Below are 23,871 nucleotides of genomic sequence, written 5' to 3' on the forward strand. Positions count from 1 at the left end.
TCTATATAAAACAACAGCTCCTAAATGCAGTCCCAGAAATGCAAGAACCATTTAATCCTGCCATAATGTGTGTCCACACGTAAGACACTCCAAGATTTGAAATCCCTGTGGGCAGGAGAGAAGGGCCTTAGCAGAACATGGGATCTAAACAAAAACCTTTTGCAGAAAGCTACCACAACCCCAGCAAAGGCTGCACTCAAGCTCAGTTGCCTGGTGCTGTCACAGGTCAGTGAAACACAAGAAAACTTGTAACATTGGGAATATTTGGGAGTTGCAGCAGGACATATTGCCTGTTAAATGGAGTATTCAAGGTTTCTAAAAATGAGCTAAAAATGAGTGTAGTGTTTCATGTAAAGGTGAGCGATCTGAAACAATATGTTGTCTTCTGAAATACCACAGACCAAAATTCTTTCAATTATAAAGGAAAAAAAACTGGAATAATTCTACAAACACCAGCATGAGAGTATTATCTAGTCCAAAATCTTTGACTGGAAATATGCACTAGCTTCACACGGATAAAAAAAAATAGGAAAAAAAATAGAAAAGAAAAGAGAGAGTCACAAGAGGGTCAGAGAAGAATGGCATTTTGACTCACTTTTCAAAAACATGTTTAATAAAACCTCCATGAACTGTGGTCAAAGCTACAAGAAAAGTAACTGGTAATAATCGTTGCTGGGAAATTAAAAGTAGAAAAGGACCTTTGTTTAAGCAGAATAAATGAAACCACTGGTATTCATCATGTTTCCAGAGAGATTGTTTTCAAACTCCTGACTTGTTCCCATATTTCATTCTTTGTTCTTGATGGTGGATGTTCAAGTACATTATTGTACTGCTGCACATGTACAGTAATGCAGCTTTATCTCTGACCATAGACACGGGATCAGCTCTCTCACAGGTACACCCAAGTCCGTCGCTTTGCCATGGCACACCTGAGCTCGTACCCAGCAGTGCCAAGGCAGGAGAGCAGGACAGCCCTGGGCAGTGGTGACCCAGCCCCCCAGGGGGGTGGTCAGGGTTTGTCAGGTGTGCCCACAGGGTGGGCAGGTGGAGCAGAGCTGTGAACAGCCTGCCTCGCTCTGCACTCAGCGAGACTGTGACCCAGCCCAGCCCAAATGAGCAGTGAGCCCATACAACTGAGGCCCAGCCATTTCAAGCCACAAGCACACACCACAGACCTCTTATCCCTGGCACCCATTTCTCAGCCCTGTCTCAGTCCTGCTACAGGGTACCTTCCCTCGAGCTTCACTCACTGATATGAGCGACCCGTTGGGTGCTGACAATCAGCTGCCCAAGACTCACCATGATGCCTCGCTCACCTTTGGGATGATAAAGGCAAATCCAAGAGCCCTCCTGTCTTTGATGAGATCTCCCTGAGCTACACCCTTTTGGCCTTTGATTCTTCTGCTTCCCACATGCACCCTGATGGTCTGGCTCTCACATACTACGAGAGAAGCAGCTTGAGAGATCTGTAGACATAGATTTTTCAAGAGGTGACTTTTTGCCTCCTAGCAAACTAGTTCATGACTACCCCAGAGCTGAGAATAAAGGAATATTCTTATTGTTAATTGATTATTTTTTAAATGACCACTCAGGAAGAGCATTAGCTTCTCCATGGAAAAAGAAGTTGCCAGTCTTAGGTAGATGGAAAGAACATGCAAAACCAGTATTATTATAAATACCATGCACATAATATTATTTTAAAGCTTTCCATATTTAAGATATTCATTAAGGACCAACTCTTTGCTTTTTTTGAGGTGCTTGTTTATTTCCCTATTATCATTTGGCTTTCTTTGGTCGTCATTAAGAATATAGACAACTTTTAAGTTTGGAAGAATTTCTTGTGTACTGTACTTTGTAACTCTCTGTCATATTCTAAGCAACAGACATGGTTCCAGAAAATCCCAAGCTCCAGTCTCAGCCTTGCTGTGGTGCTCCTGAACCAACATGGAACTTGCTTGTGTTCAATATAACAACTTTCCAGCTGTGTAGAATGATCTGAACACAGAGATCAATGTGAAACTACTACTTACAGCAGGTATGATCTTCCCAGTCTAATGCAGAGGATTAGAACCCAAAACACTCTCAAAACATAGACAAAACACATCATCTATCACAGCCTGCTAAGCAGCACCAGTAGGAGCTGGTGCGGTGTCAGCTGAAGAGAGTGACACACACTGTGCAGGGAACACGCAGGACGCAGGCAGGAGAGCACATGCCCTCCACAGAGCAGCAGCTCAGTGTGAGGAGGAAAACTCACCCTTCTGAGGTGTCCAAACAGCCCACTTTTCACTGCCTTTCTGTGCTCCGCTCGCCAGCATGGGTGGGAGCTGTTAGACACACTGTAAAGGTTCATTTGGAAACACCTGGAGACCACTAACTCATTACACACAGGCCATGGGCAACCATTGGATGGCAACAGTCTTTCATCACTACCAACCTGGCTGCACTTGAAACAGCAGCTCTAGAAGTAAAAGCTTCTGATCCAAATACCAACCCCCCTCAACTGGAACAGCTAATGTTAAGAAACACTTGTACAATTTTATATTTTTTAATTTTTTTTTTAAAGTGCCTCATGCCGTAAGATTTTCCTCCCACTCATGGCAAGCAGCCTACCTGCTTCTTATAATTTCCTGGATCTGTGCACAACCACAGGAAAACTTCTGCTAATCCTACCAGTCTCATGTTCTTTGGTGACTTTTATTCTAACTGCCAAACTAAGCAGTTGTCTCCTGGCACTCTCTACTGCTCCTTCCTCCCCACAGCCCCACGTCCTTCACTGCTCCTTCCAATCCACAGTAACCAGCTTATCAGCTGCCAGCCTCAGCAGGGACCCACTGCTTGTCAGATACTGGTGGCTGGTGCCAGTGGGTCACCCCGTGCCTGAAGACGTTTTTCAGAGTTGTTTCATGTCATATTGAGTAGTAGGAAAGGATACAGCAGAAACCTCTTGAGAGCTGAAAAAAATACAGCCAGTGAGCAAGTGATCACTAGTCTGAGGTGATCACATAGCAATACTCATGCATAGCAAATCTATGGTAAGTGCATAGGATTAGCAACAAGTCATTAAAATGTAGAGTTCCCATGTAACATCCCAGAAGGCTGATCACAAGAGCATGTCTAAGGTAGAGTTATTAACACTCTATTTGCAATGTCAGGGATAAACAGATATTTTGTTTAAGAACCTGAGAGAGAAGAGACCATCATTCTCTGCAAAGCACCAAGCCTGCATCAATAGTACTATACAGGTAATAACAATGGTGCCAACATAGAGCAAATTTGCCTGTGTGCAAGATGCAATCTATGCCTTTTCTATAAATACACTGGAATTTCATGTATATAAAAATACAAAAAATTATTTAAGCTTTAGAAAATAAATAACCATCATAACTGAAAGCATTAACTAGATAGAGAAATGCAATTTGAAATAACTGCCTTTTATTACTTAACTCAGCCAAGAACAATATATTAATCTACTAGATTTAAGAGATTAACAAAGTATGGTAAAAAGTGTCTCCCAGGTGAGTAGAAGGTTAGCTAGAACTAGTTAAAATGCTTGTTCAAGTTTTCCTTTGCTGACAAGTTTATGAACAATTTGGGCTGAAGTACCATATTTTACCATCCTTCCTTTGAGCTGATAACCCAACAAATATTCTTCCAATTACTAATTTAGGAAAAACTCCAGGAACTAAAGCCTTCGTTGAATCTGTCCTGAATGGAGAGAGAGAGGAAAGGGAGTTATCTCACACAGGAGCAGCCCTGCTGCAGGGTGCAGTGGAGAAGGACGCTCCCCCATGCCTCCCCTGCCGCTGCAGCCCCAGCAAAGAGAAGCATCCACCTGGAAGCCAATGTGCTCCCATCACTGGGATGTCTGGGACCAGTGTGGAAGGAGAAGCACATGCAGCTGGGGTGGTCCAGACAGGCTGTCAGTGCTGGGCATAAGACCAGCAGCCTTAAACCACCAGTTCATTCTTCGCTATTGGTTCCTTGTTTGCTTATCAGTTCTTATAAAAGTCAAAAATAACAACACAGCTCCTCATGCTGGAACACTGCTGACCACACCTCAGCTCCCCCTTGAACACAGCTTTCCTGGATGCTGGGGATGAAGATGTGAAGGACAGACTGCACACACCAGTAAAAAGTTGAAAAACATATAACAATGTTAAGAATATAGTTAATTACTTTTCTGCTTTGCTGAATACAGAATGCCTTAATTGCAGGTTTAAAAGTTCCATAGTGGCTTGTAAATATGTGAAAAGTGCAACAAGTAGCTCTTTTACAGATATGCTAGATTTTTTTCGGCAACAACATGTGCTTTGAACTCTGCTAGAGGGCTTTCTAATATTAATGGACAAGAAGATGACCTGAATAATTTGTCCTTTCTGCTACCAGAACAGGGAACATCTTACATCTAGGGATTTAGTTACATCTCTCTTGGGAAACATATAAAAAATTGGGCTTGTTGATTCACGCCAAGCTCTGTCACTGCTTTCAGCAGGACTTTGGATACCATGTTCAGATAAGGCACCAGGAAGGCTTGAATCTTCTCCAGTCTTCTGTTGAGAGAATAATAATCAAGACATCACCCTCGGCTGACAAATGAAACAGAGAACAGATTGCTATCAGTGTAAGAGGCAGCTCCTCTGACAGGTACAGTGAATCACCATGACATCACAGGACTAGACTGATCTCAAGAGATGCAAGATTTCTGATTAGTAGAAATACTTAGGTCATACTTTTCAAGAGAACAGTGACATGAGAAATCACATTTTTGCATAAATAATTGGGACAATAGGTTAGGTATCAAGGTGAAGCTCAGGACTTCACTGTGAACTCCAAAAAGCAGCTGTATCCCACAGGGCTCCAAAGAGCTTGTCCTGGGACAAGGAAGAAATCACCCCTTTATATAATCAGTCAGCATCAGAAGACTGCATCAGGAGTCCCTTCCTGAGCTGAACTTTCTGAAAAGTTTTTAAATGTTGCAGTAGTGACAAGATGGCGAAACCCCACTTCATTTCAGAAAGATGTGGAGTCGTCAAGACAAAAAAGCTCTCCTGGTCTACAAGCTTTAGCTGCAAAAAAATCCCAAAAAGTCCAGGGAAAGGAGGTGAAAAAGGTTCAGAAAAACAAGAGCAGGACTCTCGAACAATTCATTAGAAGCTTACTTATGCCTAGAAGAGTTGAGGGAGAACTTGGATGTTATTATTGAGTACACAAATAGCAGCTATCTTTCTGAACCACCTGCTTGTCTCCTGGCAGGAGAGTGACTTGCTGTTCAATCCTGCACTCAATTCCTGCCTGCCATTTTAGCTTCTTCACCAACATGAAACGGAAAATATCTCCTGGTGTCTGTGCTAGGTTTTGTGACTTCTTCCAGAGCCACCCCTAGTCATTGGTTGGTTCTGGCAACCCATTATTCTAGCTAGGGACAAGGAAGATAAAATGGGAGCTCTTTTACCCTACATGTGAAGGGTTTTGAAGCACGTCCTTCCTGTGCAGAAACTGGGGGACAAGGAAGTTTGAGCACAAAACATTCCTACACAGCCACAGCAGATTGCACAAGTACTCCAAGTCTGGCAAGTGGAAGGTTCTGAAATGCAGTGGGAAATCACTTGGAATGCAAGATGCAAATAAATCCACTACAGAACCTATATCCAGCATGCCCAGTTGCTGTGTTATTAATGAAAGAGGAAGAGGGAAAACAGAGTAATAGTAGTATGAGACTGAGGTTTCCATTGGTGTCTCTTATCTAAGGAAATCACTGACCACATAAGAGAAAATCCAAAAATTTCAATTTAGTGACTTGCCCAGCAGCAAAATCAAAGGCAGGTGGTGGATATAATAGACAATGCTGGTCAAACCGTTTCTCTCTGCATAGCACTCAATAAACAGAGTTGCCGCTACTGAGTTCTAACCTCTTGTCATGCAGCAACATTGAGTCAACAATCCGCTCTCATGGCTTAATGCTTTTGATGTTTACTTTGTTCTTTGTATAGTTCAAAAGAAAGCACTAATGCACCAGTCCTCTTACCAAATACAATCTTAATCCCAGAATCCCGAGCCTTTTGCTGTTGGCCAGTTAAGTCTGTTAAGACGAAAGGATTTGATCAAGCTTTACATAACAACACAGAAGTTAAATCCAGCAAAGAGAGTTCTTTTTATCTGTACTGCTCAGACAGCTAAGAGGGGGGGGGGGAAAAGAGAGGGAAGGAAAAAAAAGGTAATAAACTTGGCTATGTAAAACAAAATAAAGAATTCAATTATTTCTCTTATTGCCACTTTGTCTTTTCAGTGAGAGTCTTCTAAAGAACTCAGATTTATTCTCCAATAAAGTTCCTGAGAGCAAAGGCTCTAACGTTCCCTGCCCAAACCAGAACTGTAGCTATGAACTTGCTATGCTTTTTTTGCAAATCTAAGAAATGTTTCTGTTTCATCCCTACCATGTATTTATGAAGGCAGAATACAGTTCACTGATGCATGGTATTTGGTAGAGCATGGTATTTGCCATTCATGTCCTCTCTGAGCTGAGTCTAATCAACCATTTTCTGGGTTACAGATCCCTGTCTCTGAAGCTGTTGGTGATTTTGATGTTATCTTATGACACATGAGCATATAATCATGCAGCACATGTGTTATACCAGTACATATGTAAAGATCATGAGGAAGCAAAATAAAGGCAGAACAACTATTTTAGATGGAAAGATTAATCTGTGTTCTAGAATATTAATTACATTTTCCAACAAAAACATTTATATGCAGAGAAGAGGTACGACAGTTGCCATCTTGTACCTAAGCTACACAGAATTCAAGCTGTGACCGATCAAAGATCTCAAATCATGTTTCAGCTTCACTTTATCAAATACCACAATTTTTTGCTAGTACTAGCACAATCATTAAAGTATGATGCAAGTAAAAAGTATAAAGTTACACAAAAAGGATGCTTTAACATCATGCTTGTAGTATTGTCTGAGAACGGCAAAGATTTTCAATATCTGAATGAAATGGGGAACTGCTTAACACTGTCCCCAGCATGGAAAGCACAACCTGGAGATCTGAGAGCAGAAGGGACGAGGAGCAAGCTTTGACAACCTGCATGCATTTGCCTGAGCACTGGGTGGGAACAGTCATCTTCCACCCAGCTGGAAGGATGCCACAGAACAGCTCTTCCCTGGTGACAGCACACAAAGGATGGACCACTGCTGGTATCTAAATCTGGTCTTCACTACTCATCTACTTCATAACAAATGGGACTCATTGGAAGTAATAATGTGAAACTGCTGAAAGACTGAAATTACAGTTACCTAAAAGGTTTTATACTCTAATAAAAAGAATATTGCTGCTGACTAGTTTGAAAATTAGATATTGAACATTATGTTTGCTATACAAGATAATGCTACACAACAAAGCAAGAAATAATTAGAGGCAAGGAAAGATAGAATGAGACAAAGAAAATGAAATTATTCACCTTGCTGACATTTCATATCCTGTCTGAAGCAGTTTCTCCTATAATTCTAAAATTAAAATCCTACCCTTTACCAGCATTATGTCCTACTAAAATGAGATTGGAAAACTGTGGTGAAGTTAAACACAAAACCACTCAACAAACACTGACTCCATCATGGCAAGTATAGCTTGCCTTTGTGATTAACAGTAGCCTACAAGCACCAACTGAAATTGAGTTCCTGTGTTATGGCACATACAAGACATGCAGTCTTTGTAAACTACAGAGATGAGAGAAACTTGGAGAATCACGGTATATTAACACATTGCACAGGTAAGGAACTGAAAGGCAGACATTCTTAACAGAGAATCTTTCACGTTCTGTTTATACAAAAGCTTCTAATACCAGAAACAAATGATTGGATTGTAAAGGGATAGAAATTTCCAGATTAAACTTGACATGGTTCATTGCTCTAAATAAATTGGGCATATTGTTTCCACTAGTGTATAATATAAATCTAGCACACAGCCCATGCAACCGCTTGTTATACTGGAGAGTTTCTGAAGTCTCATTTCCTTGAAAGGAATGAGCAACAAATTAATCTTCTCCATTCAACAACCCCCACTTGGCAGAATACAGCATCCATACTCACAGGCACCAAAGGTCCTTCCCACCACAACAGTGATTCCATCTCAACTGATCACAGACGAGGAGAAGAGGTGGAAAGAGAAATTGTCTGAGGCAATAATGGTTCCATTCATATTCAAGAAAAATGTGCTGAGTAAGAATCTCTAGTCCTTATTAGAAATTGACGTGGGAGTTTCTAAGGCTGGTTTGTGTAACCCAGAAGGGAGTGCAGTGTCTCAGATAACCCAGTGTTAACAGTCTCACTCACTGCATTTGCCACCTCTGCCAGGGACAGCGACATTCGCCACTGCTACCAGTGTCAAGAGAAGTACCTGGAGAAAATGGTGAGACCTTTAATTAAAACACTTGGTCCCTGTGGTTCAGCTGGGTAACTTTGTTCAGTACTAGTAGTAGTGGATACAGAAATAATACCCTATTTCCTTCTTAACAGCTTTTTCAGGCAAATGACACATCAGTAGATCAAGAACTGCATTCTCAGTATATGCATTCTCACACTGATTTATTCACTAACTTGCTCCAATACCGCTTTATATTAACCAAAAAATTTTGTTCTTTACCTTCTAGATGAAAGTGTTCATCACCAATAGTGTCTCTGTAGCCTTCCCCAGATAAATCCTGTTTAAAACAAAACAAAACAAAACAAATTAACCACAAATATACTATACACAAAGTGTTGAGGTGTTAACAATATTTACTTATTATTGCCAGAATTAATTTAAAACAAGAATGAGAGCACAGAAACTGTTTTCCAGGAAAGAAGTCAATCACCTTATCAGTGGTAGTGAATGCATTTGGTGCTATTTTACAATGCTCTGGACATACTTCTGGACAAAGATTTAGTGAAGATGAATTGACGATAGAGGGGAAAGAGAAAAAAAGTTCATATTCAAATAATTTTACAAAGTAATATTTAGTATTTCAATGTTCTTTCAAACAAGCAAGATTAAAAAAAACTCCAAATGGAAATGATAAAGGAGAAATAAGCCATTCACTGCCTGCAGAGGAATGTTATCACTTGGTTCCACCAACTTCAGAAAACTTCCATATGCCAGAGGTCACCCAAGAAAAGCAGATACCAGATTCTGACAAGCTGCCTGAGCCTTCAGTCCTGAAATTAATGAAACTTTGCCAGCCTCAGTATGTATAGAACAACACAGGAGCAGATGCCATAGATATGCAGACAAACTTATCTCAGACCCAAAAAACATTTCTCCAGTGGTGCTGAAGTAGTTATAAAGTGCATCAGTGGGATTTGGAGCTAATCCCAGTCACAAAGACTCTGAAGAGCATTCTTACTCTCTTATTAGCAAACCCTTTCAGCTCCATCACCCCACCCCAGCTAAACCATAAGCAATGACAGCTATCCTCATGTCCTGCCTTCTCTCAGTCATTCCAAAGCTTTAGGAGAACCATAGTGTCAGTGACCTTACACTGTAGGCTGGCTCCCTGAATTCTCCACAAACACTCTCTGCCTCTGATAAAGTTATGGTGACAAAGAAGGATATGGGCCTAAAAAACCGGTGTGCTGCACTCACAGCCATTCCAGCTGCATCTGCAAAAGCACTCACAGCCAGCATTCTCAGCATCAACCTGGGAGCTGGAAGTTGACCATGGAGAGCTTTTAGTATGAGATAAGGATAAGGGAATAACTGGTGAAAATTATGTCTGGTTGTATTAATTAGCTTTATTGTTAAGGAATCTGATCATGGTAAAGACAGCTCACCTCTTTTTCTTGAAAAAGATGACAGAGGTTCTTTACCTTCGACATGCCCAAATGTTATTCTTTCAGATTAGTTATAACAGAGTAACTAAGCCACAAAAGCATATCTTAGGAATTCTTCAGTATCAATTTCTGAAACAACATGTTAAAAATTAGATTGCACTAACACTACTGGACACTTAGCCCAGAAACCCTGAAAATACTGTCTCTTCACAATCACATCCCCTGAAGTAAAGTTAGACCTCGCATGACAAATGTCTCTGAGAAATGCTCGCAAACTGGCCTGGAATGCTGGGATACAGCACAGCACAATACTGCTATAAAAGCTGACATTCTGGATTTATCTTTCCAGGTAGAAAATCACAAAAAGCTACTTTTGTTCCAGTAAAAAAGGTCTCTTTTTCTGGGCATGTGCTGATTAATATCAATCATTACGTTAAAAATTATGGAAGGAACAAATAGAGAATGAAAAGAAGACATAAAATGTTGGCATGATGCATCATATTGCTGCAAGATGATGATCTTCTCAAGACCATCTAAAAGTTAGTATACTTTTGTTTGACCAAATTCCCTCATGTCACAATTTTCCGTGAAGCTGTGAGAGCACACCTCTGCCTGCTCCCATAGATAATGATATATAGAAGTGACTCTGCTCTCCCACAATGCTAAATACTGAATACCTGTTTCATTTGGGGTTTTCTTGTGTTGGAATTCCTGCTCCCTTTGGAAAAAAAAATATTTTCTGTTAACCTGGTCAGCAAATATGCAAATGGTAGGTACTTGTGGTGTATCTCTGAGAATACTATCTAGATGGTAGCTTTCACCTCCTAAAATTTTAGCTAAGCAAGCACTGCCTCTGGGTATCAAACACGGCCTGTTAAAATGATGTCATTAATCTCATGCTCTACAAAACTCATGAGTCATTAACTGTTGTGATTTTTCATACGTCAAAAGACATCACTTAGAAATAAGCATACATTTGTTGATTAAAAATGCACTATCAAGTAACTTAAAGGAAAACAGTAGAAGACAGAGAGTGTAAAACAGCAGAGTGAAGCATTAATATTCATTACACTAGCTTCCTTATTTCCTCACTTTTAATCATTACATGGGTCTTAAGCAAATATGTTTTATATTCCAGTCTAGTTTCACTCCTTCTCTAGCTCCTAGTTATTTAAGTTAAAATAGTGACTTAATGCAAGCACATTTCCAGTAAGTGTTCTGCCTTAAACCAAATTATTTTAAATTAACACATTCTAAAAAGTGTTTTTCATGGTGTTGAACCATAATATAACTGTTAGACAGCACATAAATTGACAATCCATCCTGAAACTGATGAGAGTATCGTCTGAACATTTAGTGACACATTTAAGCAGAATTCCTCAGCTCCCATTCAAAGGGATTCCTCTGTGGAAGATTCTGACATGTATCATCTTTGATAGACAGACACGTATCTGCAAAGGGTGTGGGCAACTCTTGAGATTTTACAGGAAAAAAAATGCAGGAGAAAAAATATGTACTCTCTCATTCATCTTATCATCATTAACTTCTCTGTCAAAAAAACTGCAAGAGAGTCACTTGAATATTTTTAGCACCACCAAGATAGATGTTGCAACCTGAATAAACACCAAAATGCATGTGTCCGAGAAAAGGTTTCTGGGCAGTGTATGTGAATTCACACAACAGAAAAGTACAGAAGCTGAGCAAGCATCAGAGAAGACAACTCTGACTGCAGCTCATCCTGCATAATATTCTCCCAGTAACCCAGACAAATTGCCTTAAAGCGGATAGAACAGTGCATCTACCCCCAGCAACCCAAATTCATAAAGTGGGTTAGAGTGAAAGAAAAGGGTCAATGGGTAAAACAGAACTTGCAGCTCAAGAAATTCTAGTGGGAAGCAAACACTACAGCCAGGTAGGAGTATTTGACACTGGGGACCAGTGTGTTTAAGCACAAAGAGGACAGCGGCTCGAGGCGATGAGCGAGCCAGGAGCAGCTCTGCATTCAGCCAGGCTCTGCCACAGGGCCCTCAGCACCCATGCCACGGCAGGACCAGTGCCCAAGAGCAACAGCAATGACATTTGGGTCACAGGCAGTTGTATATCACTGTCCTGACACGAGGTTTTAAATGACAACGCTGAGTTTTCAAGCTGGAACACTGAGTCATGAAACAACCAAAACCAGATGTACCCTGTGAAATACTATATAAATGAGGTCAGTGAGCACTTGAAAGAATAAAGAGAAGAAACATTTACACAGAAGGATTATGCCAGCGTGCCATTGCTATGGGTTGCTGAACAGGAACCCATCCAGAGTAAGTGTCTCTACCTCACCAGGAGTTTCCCAGATAAATAAGTTGGCCTCTGTTAGCTACCAACACAAATCACAGTGAATGACTAAGATTCAGGCTCAAACATGTGCTTCAAAACTCAGAACAGCTGCCTGGCCTGGCCAGAAAGGACCTTGTGTCCCATACATCCAACTCTGATAGGTGCCGCTGTACTCAGCTCAGATTTGAGAGGGCGGGGGTGGGAGAAGAGTTAATTAGTGCAGCTCCCTCAGAAATGTTGCTGAGTATATACATACACGACGGGAAAAACAATCTTTAAAAGCTCCCACGGCCCAGGGCTGCTACTCAGTCGGGTACAAGTCCAGCAATCGTCACTCGCTTCCCACCTTCACTGCACAATCAGACATCAATGAATTCGGACTCGATGGAAATTTTAAATTTTTAACCTCAACATCAGCCCTAATGGCCCTGTGCAATCTTTTTACTGATACAAGTCTCTGGAGACAAAGGCCAGGCACTCACTCTGGGGCTTCCAGCTATTGACTTCCTTCTCACAAGCCATCTGAAAATGCTGCAATCCAAACACTCACCCTTCATTCTGCCTTCATCACCTTTGCTGGCTCCCTTTCTGCTTCTACATTGAGGTTAAGCTCCTTGATTTCACCCTCCAGGCTCTGCACAGGCGTATTTGTGGTCACATCTCCTAGTCCTGCCTCCTAGTCCCTACATCCACCAGTTGCCCTAACCTTGCTCTGCAGTATTACCCCTCTCCCTGTCCTGGCTCTGCCTTTCCATGTCACCTCCCATGCCATCCAGCAAATTTATGGCACACAAGAGCCGAAGCTACTGATTGCAACCAGAGTGTGTATTTTAGCAGCCTGTGCCTGACCTAACACAGTGCTCAATACAGTTTTGCTCCAGTGTTAAGTACAGACAGATACATCCACAGATGTACTAGATATTTCAAAGAATAACCTTTGATTTAAGTGGGTTATCATGATAACAAGCACATTTTTAAAGCTTGGGCCCCCCTACTCCTTGTATTACATCTCAAGTCAATATTGCATTAATTAACATTTTTCTAAAAGGTGTTGCTCTTCTCAAGTAGAAACAAGTTGATTTACCTTTCTCCTTCAAATACCTCATTAAAATCCTTTGATTTAGCCTTAAAATACTGGATTTTCCACATTTTTGGCAGAACATATGCACGTATTTCCTGTTTAATTAAGTTTTTGTCAAGGAATCATACATACTGGGGGTTTTTTGCACAACACATGCAGAAGACAAATCATCAACCAAAAACCTTTCCTCCCTATTTTTAACCATCTGACTGAAACATGGGGTTTTCTTTCTTTATTCTCATATTGATGCAATAAAGTTTTGGAATGAGCAAAGTTGAAGAAATGCATTTCACAACAGGACTGCAAGGGACAAGATATGTGGCAATTCTAATGTCTTGTGTAGATTTTAAATGGTTTTAAAGTCACTGCCAACAAGAATGCTGTGTCACCTATGCACAAACTTCAATTCTTGATGTAGAAAAAACAATCCCAAGAAATAGAGGCTCAAGAGAATGAGGATCCCCTTCGGCCTTTCAACCAAATCACTGAGGGCCCGTCAGGTACCAAGAGGCCATTCTGAATGTTTCAGTCTTATGTGCTGGAAAGAAGTTTCCAAAGTAAGTCTGATTTTCCTGTAGCAAGTCCTTAGCGGACTGTGGAAACCTCATCTGTTGAAGATGCTTCAGGAAACCCCTCCAAACCCCAAAGCAGTCATTATTGTTTTGCTTTATTTTTAGTCTTGTCTAGACTTGAAGAGAAAGAGGAAAAAGACTTTTGAAAAACAGTCAATGGAAGGAACCTTGTTCCCCTTTGGGTATCTGAAATTTCCCATGGACTAGAAACACGGCCATGTGTAAGTAACTATGATCAGCTCAAGCCTAGGCTTCAGCACTAGAAAGCCTACTCACACCTCAAAAAATGGTGTAGTTTCTTTTAGGCTAATGTAAGTGGAAGCAGATACTCAGTTATCCTGAGGTGGTCATCATTCTTTAAATACAGGTTTTTAGCCAGGCTTAAAACTTGACAATGAAATAAATAAGGAAATAAATAAATTAACTGCTCATAGTCAGACATGTGTGGAGAGGACGTTGTGCCAGGTCAGCAGCTTCCATGCAGTCAGGTACCCATGCAGTCAAACACAATGAAAGTAGACATTTAGGCACACAATTTTGTGTAATCACTACTTACAGGCAAAAGAGAAGAATGTGCTTTGGGCATGCATCTGGCTCTCTCTGCATTTGGAAATGAAGACTTCATTGTAATACTCTCTTTCAAAAATGCTTGGAGATCCCACTCAAGCTTTTTCAAATAAACCATACCTCCTATATTACAGTATTCTATTTAGGAGAAGAGCTTCCTTTGCTTCTCTGTTCATAAGCAATCTATAAACCCAGGGCCTTACACAGATAAAAGTATATATGCCACTATAAGCTTCACTATATAAGCCACACTATATAAGCCTCACTATAATGAAACTTGAAACCAGGCAAAAATATATGTAAGAATTAAAGCATATACCATACAGAAAAACAATATCGAGCAATACACATTTATGCCTTGTTTTAAGCCTAATATTGTTCTTCTACAGCATATTTCCCTTTTTCTTCTGCAATCATGAGGTCTCACTTTTTTAAAGTCTGCCATTCTGGATAATTTAATAATAAAGATACTTCACTAGTATGCAACATTCTGTAGAAAATGCATGAAGCAACTCACACTTGAAGACGTCAAGGTGACTCTAATTTTCAGACCCACATTAAAATACACACTGCAATTCTGATAAAGTAAATTGTTCAGCAGAAGAAACAAGTTTAACTTCTACAGTGTTCTCTTTCTCTGAAATAAGAACCTGTGCTCTGTCATTACAGAAGGGTTTTTCTTCCTCCGCCATGCATCGAAGCTTCTCTCAGATAAAATTTCTTCATAATATAATCACAGCAGGTAGAGTTCTTAAGAAAACAGACTTTTCCTATAAGATCTGTGACACATGATCTTGGATGGGTTTAACTGCTGTGGCTTAGGATTTTACTTTATCTGCCTTGTTGGCCTCTATGCCCAAAGTTATGGTCTTCCTAACAGAGAGAGCAGGACACAATGGGTCTAGTACCACAGATACCAAAATTCATTGCTTGGCACCTTAGCATAAAGATCACACTAATCTACCAGCTCCAAAAATAAAATGATGAAACACAAATGCCTTCAGTGTGGCTGCCTCTGTTCTCTGGGAGCAGTAATTCCCAGCCATAATAACATGGCAACGCTGTTGAAAATCATGCATCTGTATCCACCTGTTTGACAGAATTGGCACCCCTGCAGTCTCATCTCACAGAAGGTATCTGTAGAGCAATTCCAGATGCTGATAAATATTGTGATGATAAAGACACAATGGCCAAAAAAACTCCCACTCAAACTCCAGTCACAAAGGATCATGGACTATTAGAGGCTTATGAGGCAGAAAACATCCCCAATACCTTTCTATCTCTGTTACAGGCCCCCAAGTGGGTACCAGGAGCAGTGGTTGTATGATACACTTTTAAGGGCAGGCCATTCATAGGAATATGAACATGAGCCTGTTGAGGAAATGAACATGCAAAGCAGATGGACACTTGCACAAAAGCCTTCGTGGTGAACACCTGAATAAGAAAGGAAACATGGTACTTTTTGTTCCAGGTTGCTTCCAACACGCAGCTGAACCTCTTCTGCCCAAATCAAACGTGCACCAGGCTTTCCAACAGGATGAAACACAAATCCTTTCTTCATATTTCTGACCTATTCTTTTCTCCTGCCTGTGGAAATCAGGTAGTGACTACAATGAAACATGCTCTTTGCAAGTAGCTTTGCCATCACTACTGCAGGGGGCAAACGACCATCCTCCTTCAGTTGTCAGTCACTGCAACCTGCAGCCAACAAAGGCTATCTGCCTGCTCATTTAACTTGAATCATAGGCTTCACATGTGCTGTGGAAGATAAGCAAGGTTGTAAATATAAACCAATTTATACCCTGTGTATATATATATGTCTGTAGAGGAAAAAAAGACCAGAAATAATAGCTTAAAATACTAGGAACTTTTATCCAATGTATGTTAAGACCTGTAGATACTCAGAAGATCAATGCAGGGTACAGTTTTATTTAGATTATTCCAGTTTCAAGACAGAGCTTTACTATTTTTATGATGTTTTAATCCTGAATTTCATGGATTTTTACAAACCCTTGCTAGGTGTTTGCAAAGTGACATCTTCCATTAACACTACTATTGGAATCCTGTAACTATCAAGGCTTCTAATTTTTAAGGTGATAGGATAAAACACAGTTTTTCAAGGACTTCTGCCAGATAAGAGATCATATAATTGAAAGCAACTGTTAGAACAGATGTACGGAATCAGCAGTTACTTTCCAACTGAAGAGTCCAGCCATCTTCAACTAAAAAAGATCATCAGTCTTTGAGATTAAATAGAACTGAAACAAGAAATGACTGCTTTTTGCTATCTTTGAAGCTACTTCAGAAGAATAAATGAACTCTACAGATTCAGCTATTTACCTTATTTTGTTCTAACTATCCTCTAATCTCCTTGCTGATTGGAAAATCAATTGTCCCATGTTCCCCAAGATCTTATCTTCAACATAGATTATACTGATGACCATGTCTAAAGACATGAATGAAAAAGGACAAATCTTCATCTTCCTTCCAGCCTGGAGAAGCTCAATAACTTCTCTGAATTGCTTATTTTGGGCTTCTTCACCACAGCAGGCAGATGGGCGTAGCTATGTAATAAATCTGATTTTCTGTTCAACTTCCTTTCATGATAGATTTCATTACCAAGAAACTCTTTAACAGACAGGCTTAAGTGCACTGAGGTGATTGTATCCAGGCATGTGCTGGGAAGCAAGCTTGCAGAAAATGGCTACAGAGCTTGAGTACAGAATAACTTGGTCATTTAAGATGCGATCACCAATTCAGTGATCACCACAGCTTTAACATACTGCATTCTGAACCTTCCTTGTGAGAACAACCAGTGTCTTCCTATATGGCTCAGGTCTGCATACAGCACAAGGGCTTAGAACTCCCCTAGAATGATAATCAATGCTCCTCTATTATGTTTATAGCTCTAAGGCTTTTCCTGCTAATGGATGACGTATATTTATGCAGCTGGAGGAAACCTGGATTCAATAACTGCTCCACCACAGACTCACTGTGTGGTGTAGGGTAAGTCCCTTAAATCTCTCTGTGCCTTCATTTTTCAACTGTAAAACAGAATTCTTGATGCCCACCTTTGCAAAGAGCTCTGAATCCTCAGGATGAAAACATACCCTGCTAAATAATATTACCTTGTTAGGAAGCACAGGTGTGTGACCCTGGACACATATGCTAATGTTGAGCCATAAATCTGTCAACAGGAGGTGCTGGCAAAACAGATGGTTCACATTCCTTTTTAAACCACCTCTTTGTCCCTAGAGCCCAGGTATGTCAACTAATCATTTTATAACTGGTCGGGGTTTTAATGGGCCAGGAAGTCCCAGCAAAGCACAATGCCATCAACATTAAGGCTAAAAACAGAGCCAACAACAGGAAAAGACAGACAGAGAGGCTTCTTTTACTCTTCTCCTCTGTTGCCAAGCATGTAGGACAAGCACTGTAAGGCTCTGCAGAAAAAGATAAAATAAAAAGCAGAATCTATCTCCACACATTCCTGTAAGCAGTCCAGCATCGGTGACCATGCCCGAATGGTGACTGATGCTGCACACATGAAAACAGACACGTTTTTTAACAGGCAATAAAAAACCACAGACACACACCATTTAAAAACCTGATTTAGATGAACAATTGCATGTTGATTCACAGGGACGTCAGGAGGATTACAAGCAAATAAAAAGTTCCCTTCTAAACATTTTTTTTTTTTTAACTTAAGGGTTGCCTATATTATTAGAAATTCTTATTCCCTATCTCAATAGCTGAAAACTGAGTACATGGCATTTTCCTTGAAAATGTTACTGTAGCAACAAGGGCAGAGGCAGAATTTGGGTTGCAGGCTGGGTGGGCGGGTGACAGAGAGTGCTTGGGCAGGCGGGGCAGGGCAAGGCAGCAAGCAGGCAGGCAGGGCAGAGCAGGCAGGGCAGGCAGGACAAACTAGGCAGCAAGAGCAGGCAGGGCAGGCAGGCAGGGCAGGCAGGCAGGGCAGAGCAGGCAGGGCAGGCAGGACAAACTAGGCAGCAAGAGCAGGCAGGGCAGGCAGGCAGGGCAGAGCAGGCAGGGCAGAGCAGGCAGTAAGAGCAGGCAGACAAACCAGGCAGGGCAGGCAGGCAGGGCAGAGCAGGCAGTAAGAGCAGGCAGTACAAACCAGGCAGGGCAGGCAGGCAGGGCAGAGCAGGCAGTAAGAGCAGGCAGTACAAACCAGGCACTAAGAGCAGGCAGGCAGGACAAACCAGGCAGGGCAGAGCAGGCAGTAAGAGCAGGCAGTAAGAGCAGGCCTGTCTGCCACGCACATTCCCATAAATGGAATCGCAGGGCCAGCGGCCCACATCAAAGCATGGAGTTTAGCAGATTTCCCCTTCCCCTCCCCCTGAGCCTTTGAGACGGAGACTTCATACTCCAGAATTTAATATCTTTTTCCTCCCTCCCCCCATCAGCCCCTTTGTCTGTGTCTCTGTTCTCTAAGAGCTAACAGATGTTGATGCCATATAGTTTCAAAGAAAACTTTTGATGCCCACATAACTCATTACAAGTAATATATTCCAAGAATGCTTGTAGCTCAGGAAACACTGGGGTGAAAAAACAGAGGAGAGGGGGCAAACGGCTACACTGAGCAAGCCTTGAGAGAAAATAAATAGTTCACTTCAAAGTCATCAGGGAATTCTTTAACAAGCTCTTTCTTCCGCAAAACACAGAACAAATTCAGCTGAGCCTAGAATTCCCAAAGGGAAAAAATAAAACCAAACCCCATACAAATGGCAAAGCAGGGAGAAGCATCTGAGAGGTCGCTCGGCTCGCCCAGCAGCGAAGTGCAGCATTCTCGAGGTTCACTATTCCCAAGCAACCTGCACTGTGCCAGGGCACAATAGCACCACTGAAAAGCAGAGACTGTCAACAATAACAACACAGAGAGCCCTAGAAAAAGCTAACCCTGTCCCTCTGCACGGAATGAATGCAGAAGGCAACGAGATTGCTCAGTTCATGGAGCACTGTAAATCAGCCTTAAACACATGAGGAGGATGTGTCATGAATGTCGCAAGTGAAAACAAGAAACATCCCTCATTTAGCAAAAAACAGGTGATTGCAATTTTCAGGGCAGGCAGGTCCATGTTCTTAGCTGTTTTCTAGGACTACATCTAGACTACAACCCTCCATAAATTTTGCTAGCAGGTCTCCTCCTCTCCTCTACTGCTTCAGCACACAGCTGCATCCTCCCCTCTGTTTGGTGAGAAGGCCCCCAGGAGTCACCACGGGTTGGTAGGGAGAAGGGTTGAGAAAAGGGGGGAGGGCGAGAATGTGATTACATCAATTTCCACAGCAGGGGGATCAGATTGCATCATTGTACACAACTTGGGGCCCACTCTTTTATCCCCGATGCAGGCAAATTTCCCATTGAAATCAGTGGGAGACTTGTCTGTGCAAGGACTGCAGAATCGCATGTTCTGTGATCACAGAATTAAAAAGCAGTAGGAAGCCACACCTGGCAGCACCTCTCTCAGTGGTTCTCTGCCCTCCATTGGGATGGATATCAAATCACAACAAACAAAAATATAACACCAATGTTAAATCCCTTCCCCCCTCATATACAAACTCCTAAAAATCCACCACTGCAGTTACTGTATAAAAGTCTGTATAAAGTTCCTGCCACTGTACTGCAGATTTCACACAAAGCAACTAACCATGAGAAAGAAAATATCAAGGGGAGACATACATTGACATCTCTTAACTAGAAGGCAAAGAGTTTTAAAGGTTTTAGACAAGCAGGTGTGTTCTACTGCTTGTTTTTTTTTTTTCCCCAGGGGTTTAGTTGGAAGTGGAGAAACAAAGAGAGCCCTACTGCAGCAGCAACAACCCAGGGTCTCCTTCTGAGTAATTCAAATACAAATCATAGTACAATCGCACAACATGTAAAATTATTACTTTTTCACTGCTGCTCATTTGCAAGCACCATACTTTGCATCCACTGACATCTGCATGAAAGTTTTCCTTGTAGCAGCTCAATAGTCTCCCCAGTTCAGCTGCTGCTACTCCTGTTCACACCTTCTTTGAAAAATAATTATCCCTCAAACACACTGGTAAACAGCTTAGGAAACCAGAACTACAGTCCTTTATCAGATTTGTTGAGGATAAAATGTGGTTCCTTGTATTCCTTATTATCTCTCCTGCCTCACTGTTTGGGGATAGGTCATTTCCTCTAGGGAATAACAAGGAAGGCATACTCAAGACTTGTGGCTTTGTAAGTAAAATACCGTATTACTGAGGTCATCCACCACATTTCAAAGCATTAGGAAGCTTCAGCAGGAGAGCAGGGAGCAGAGCAGCTCAGGTAACTCAGATCTAGTCTGTGGCTGAGTGGGGCCAAGGTGGAGAAGACAGGGGATGACACCGAAGTACAAAACACTACTGAGCCCTTAGGGAATCAGAAGATTTGAAATTCTATTCCATAAATTCAAGGCCTTGCTGAACTCTCAAAATAATGCACCTTTAGGCTGTGGGTTCTAAGTTTGTTCAAAACTCCCCAGCCTCTCTGGACTGAGAGCACTGTTGAGCAGGTGGGGAGGCTGGGCAGCCCCACCAGGAGCACGCTCAGCGTGGTGGCAGTGGCTCCATCGCCATCGAACCACGGGTTCTGAGCTACCAGGGCAGCTGGTCAGGACCTGCCTTTGGACAACACTGTGTGCACTGCCCATGTTTTTCACCACTGTCAAACAGCATATTCCAGTGTGGGCTAATTACATGCTCCTTCTGTCCCACATATACCAGAACACAGTGAGAAAAAAACCAAAACAATCATGGATCATGAATCATGAAATATACAATATAACATAAATTTTATGTTTTCATCCTCCTGGCTAGGCCTGGTTTTAGTTTCAGCTGAGCCCTATCATGTCTCTTTTGTGACAGCAAAATAATAATTAGGATGAAAAAAATAGCAAATAATAATTAGAAGGAAAAGAAAAAAAAAAACCCAGACCAGAAACTTAGTAGCTATTACTTCTAGTGACTATTGGCAGCAAGAGCTGGAGTTTCCCCCATATAAAATGAAACACAACAGCAGCAGCAAAATGACTGAGGTTTTACATTAAAGAGAAATTGAACTACAGTCTGGGGTTCCTCCTAAAGCTGGTGATGCTTTGCCTTAGAAATCTGCACCTATAGCAATACTCCTGACTTCATACCATGGTTCTGCTTTCTATATGCAAAACTTTAACTACAGAGGAATCAATACATCCAGCTTATCAGCAATCTTGCTGGACTCTCTCAGCTGTTTCTATACAGTGAAAATTTGCATTCAATAGGTTAAGTTATCTTTGCTGGAATTTGTCAAATCCCCTCCCCCCCTCCACCCCCAGTTTATACACAGTCCAGAGCACAAAACCTGTACAGTGTATCTCCTTCAGTAGCAGGACACCAGCAATATCGAGTGCTCTCAGAAACTTGTAATTCCTTTCCAATCTCAAGCAGACAAATTAAACAGAAAGGAAATTATTTAATTTTCACAATTTTTTTTTTAAACTGCCAAAGATACCATCAATACATTTTCAACTGTGTTGCCCTGAACAGTAAAGGTGTAGACAGAAATCATTTAGAAAATGTGCATATCTTCCTTAAACAGAACTTCTGGTGATACACACAGGAAGTGTGTAGGAGGAAAAATACCCTACTTCAGCCAGAATAGAGCAGATCCTCCTTTTGATGCAACTCTGACACTCTGGACATGCAAACCCTAAACTTTGGCCAATGCTATGGTTTGTCTCCTGAGCTGGGCAGAATGATGCCTGGAGACATCTAAAGACCATGGAGGGACTTTTGAGGCTGTTTTTCACCTTTTCAGGGAAAAAGGTTTTCTGATTGTGTGTGTTGGAGTGTGTATGTTTCAGTTGTTACACTGCAACAACAGAAAGGCTAAGGAACAAAGATTAATTTTGCCAAATAATAAGTTTCCTCTCAAGAAACACTGATAGAAAAACATAATGGAGCCTCATAAATATGGACAGTTCTTGTCCTGAAACAAAGGAACTGAACTTGCAGTGACCCAGCCAAGCCTGGGCTGCTGAAGCACCAAGGGAGGTAATATTTATAGGACCTCTTTCAAAGGCTTTTTTCCCCTTGTTCTCGTATTTCCATTAACAAGAATTACTGTATTACTTAGCAGTACTGTATTGCTTAGGCATTACCCTGCTGCAGCACACCCTGCTGGGGAGCACTGCCTGTTCCTCATGGTGCTATGCAGACACACAAACCCTTACCAGCCCAGGGGGATGTGCCCAAAAAGGTTCATGGGGATTTGTTTTTTACCACCTGCAGGTGCTTGCAGTAGAGCAGATCCCACCAAGCTTCTTGCACTGACCAAGCCCAGAGAAAGGTGTGTGCACAGGTCTTGGGCAGCAAAACCTTATCATTCAGCCCAGGGTTCACGAGTGCACAGGTACTTCTAGATCAACCCCTAGTGCCAGGGGTGTGTGTCCACGCAGAATGTAACCTATGATTTCAGACACAGTGAGGGCGTCAGACTCCACACAAAATGGGAGAGGCCAAAACCAGCACTGTGAGAAGCCAACCAAACCAAAGATATGGGATGTTGTCAAAAGCCATAAGAACACCATTTCCATGTTCTGAGCACATCACCAGGGCTAGCCAAGTCCTCAGTGTGCTCCCCCTGGAAAGGTACAGCCCCCATTTACACAGGTGGCATAGGAAACACTGCTCTGTGACTAGCACAAGACACTTGGACAAAAGTGAAGTCACTTGGGATCACAACAGACACTTTCTCTTCCCATAGAGGGTGGGAGAAAGCTGAAAGAGAAACTTCAGTTTCATCACAGGTCCACAAAGTCCTCAACATGCGATTGTGACAGAAACTGGGGTTTTAACAGTCTCATCAGGTTACCTTACTTTCTTTTTCAAACCAATTTAACTCCATCTTTGTGACAAGGTTTTGTACTCATTTGCTATGATTTATAACATCTTATTTAAACATAAAGGCCCGTGGAAATCCTTTACAATGTTTATACAATTTTTAATGTTTTCCATGAGGACCAGACACATTTGGGAGGGGAGGGAGGAAGGATGACAGCCCAATGCAGATTATATGGAGAGCAGCAGGCTTGACTGGCCCCATGCAGCTATTAAAGGGACAGCAACATTTTAAAATTCACATTTGTCCAGAAAGTTTTACCTAGTCTTATGTAAACACCAGAAAGGCATTAAAGGAAGAAGGAAGTCTCAGCATTTCCAGAGAGTTCACTTTGACTTTAGAAAAATTGTTTCAATTCAAGCCTGTTGGTCCTTTTAATATGCTCCAGTAAGAAAGGCACAAAAAGAGGAGTGGTGCAAATAATCATGAAAATGAAGGAAAATGACAAGGAGACTTTACTACTCCAAGCTACCTTCATTTAAATTTTTAAATATGAATTAGGGGACATATTTCTTCACAGTCATTACTGGCATCTCAGTTGACATTATTTTAGTATCAAATACTGTTTAATGGTGCTAATTTTTAATAGATTGTATTTAAAGAATG

The 23,871-nt window shown here is 41.5% G+C and overlaps 1 protein-coding gene across 1 annotated transcript in view; it reads right to left on the minus strand.

The window, feature by feature from the left end:
- NKD1 (NKD inhibitor of WNT signaling pathway 1) overlaps nucleotides 1-23,871 on the minus strand; it is a 69,427-nt gene that overhangs the window by 30,195 nt on the left and 15,361 nt on the right. Inside the window, exon 2 of the mRNA XM_042027749.1 lies at nucleotides 8,644-8,745. Within this exon, the coding sequence (XP_041883683.1) occupies nucleotides 8,644-8,745 (102 nt within the window). The remainder of the gene's footprint in view (nucleotides 1-8,643; nucleotides 8,746-23,871) is intronic.

The sequence above is a fragment of the Corvus kubaryi genome, unplaced genomic scaffold (assembly GCF_017639235.1).
Source record: "Corvus kubaryi isolate FWS band 111438036 unplaced genomic scaffold, C.kubaryi_AGA036_p1.0 37300, whole genome shotgun sequence".
In the NCBI taxonomy this organism is placed as follows: Eukaryota; Metazoa; Chordata; class Aves; order Passeriformes; family Corvidae; genus Corvus; species Corvus kubaryi.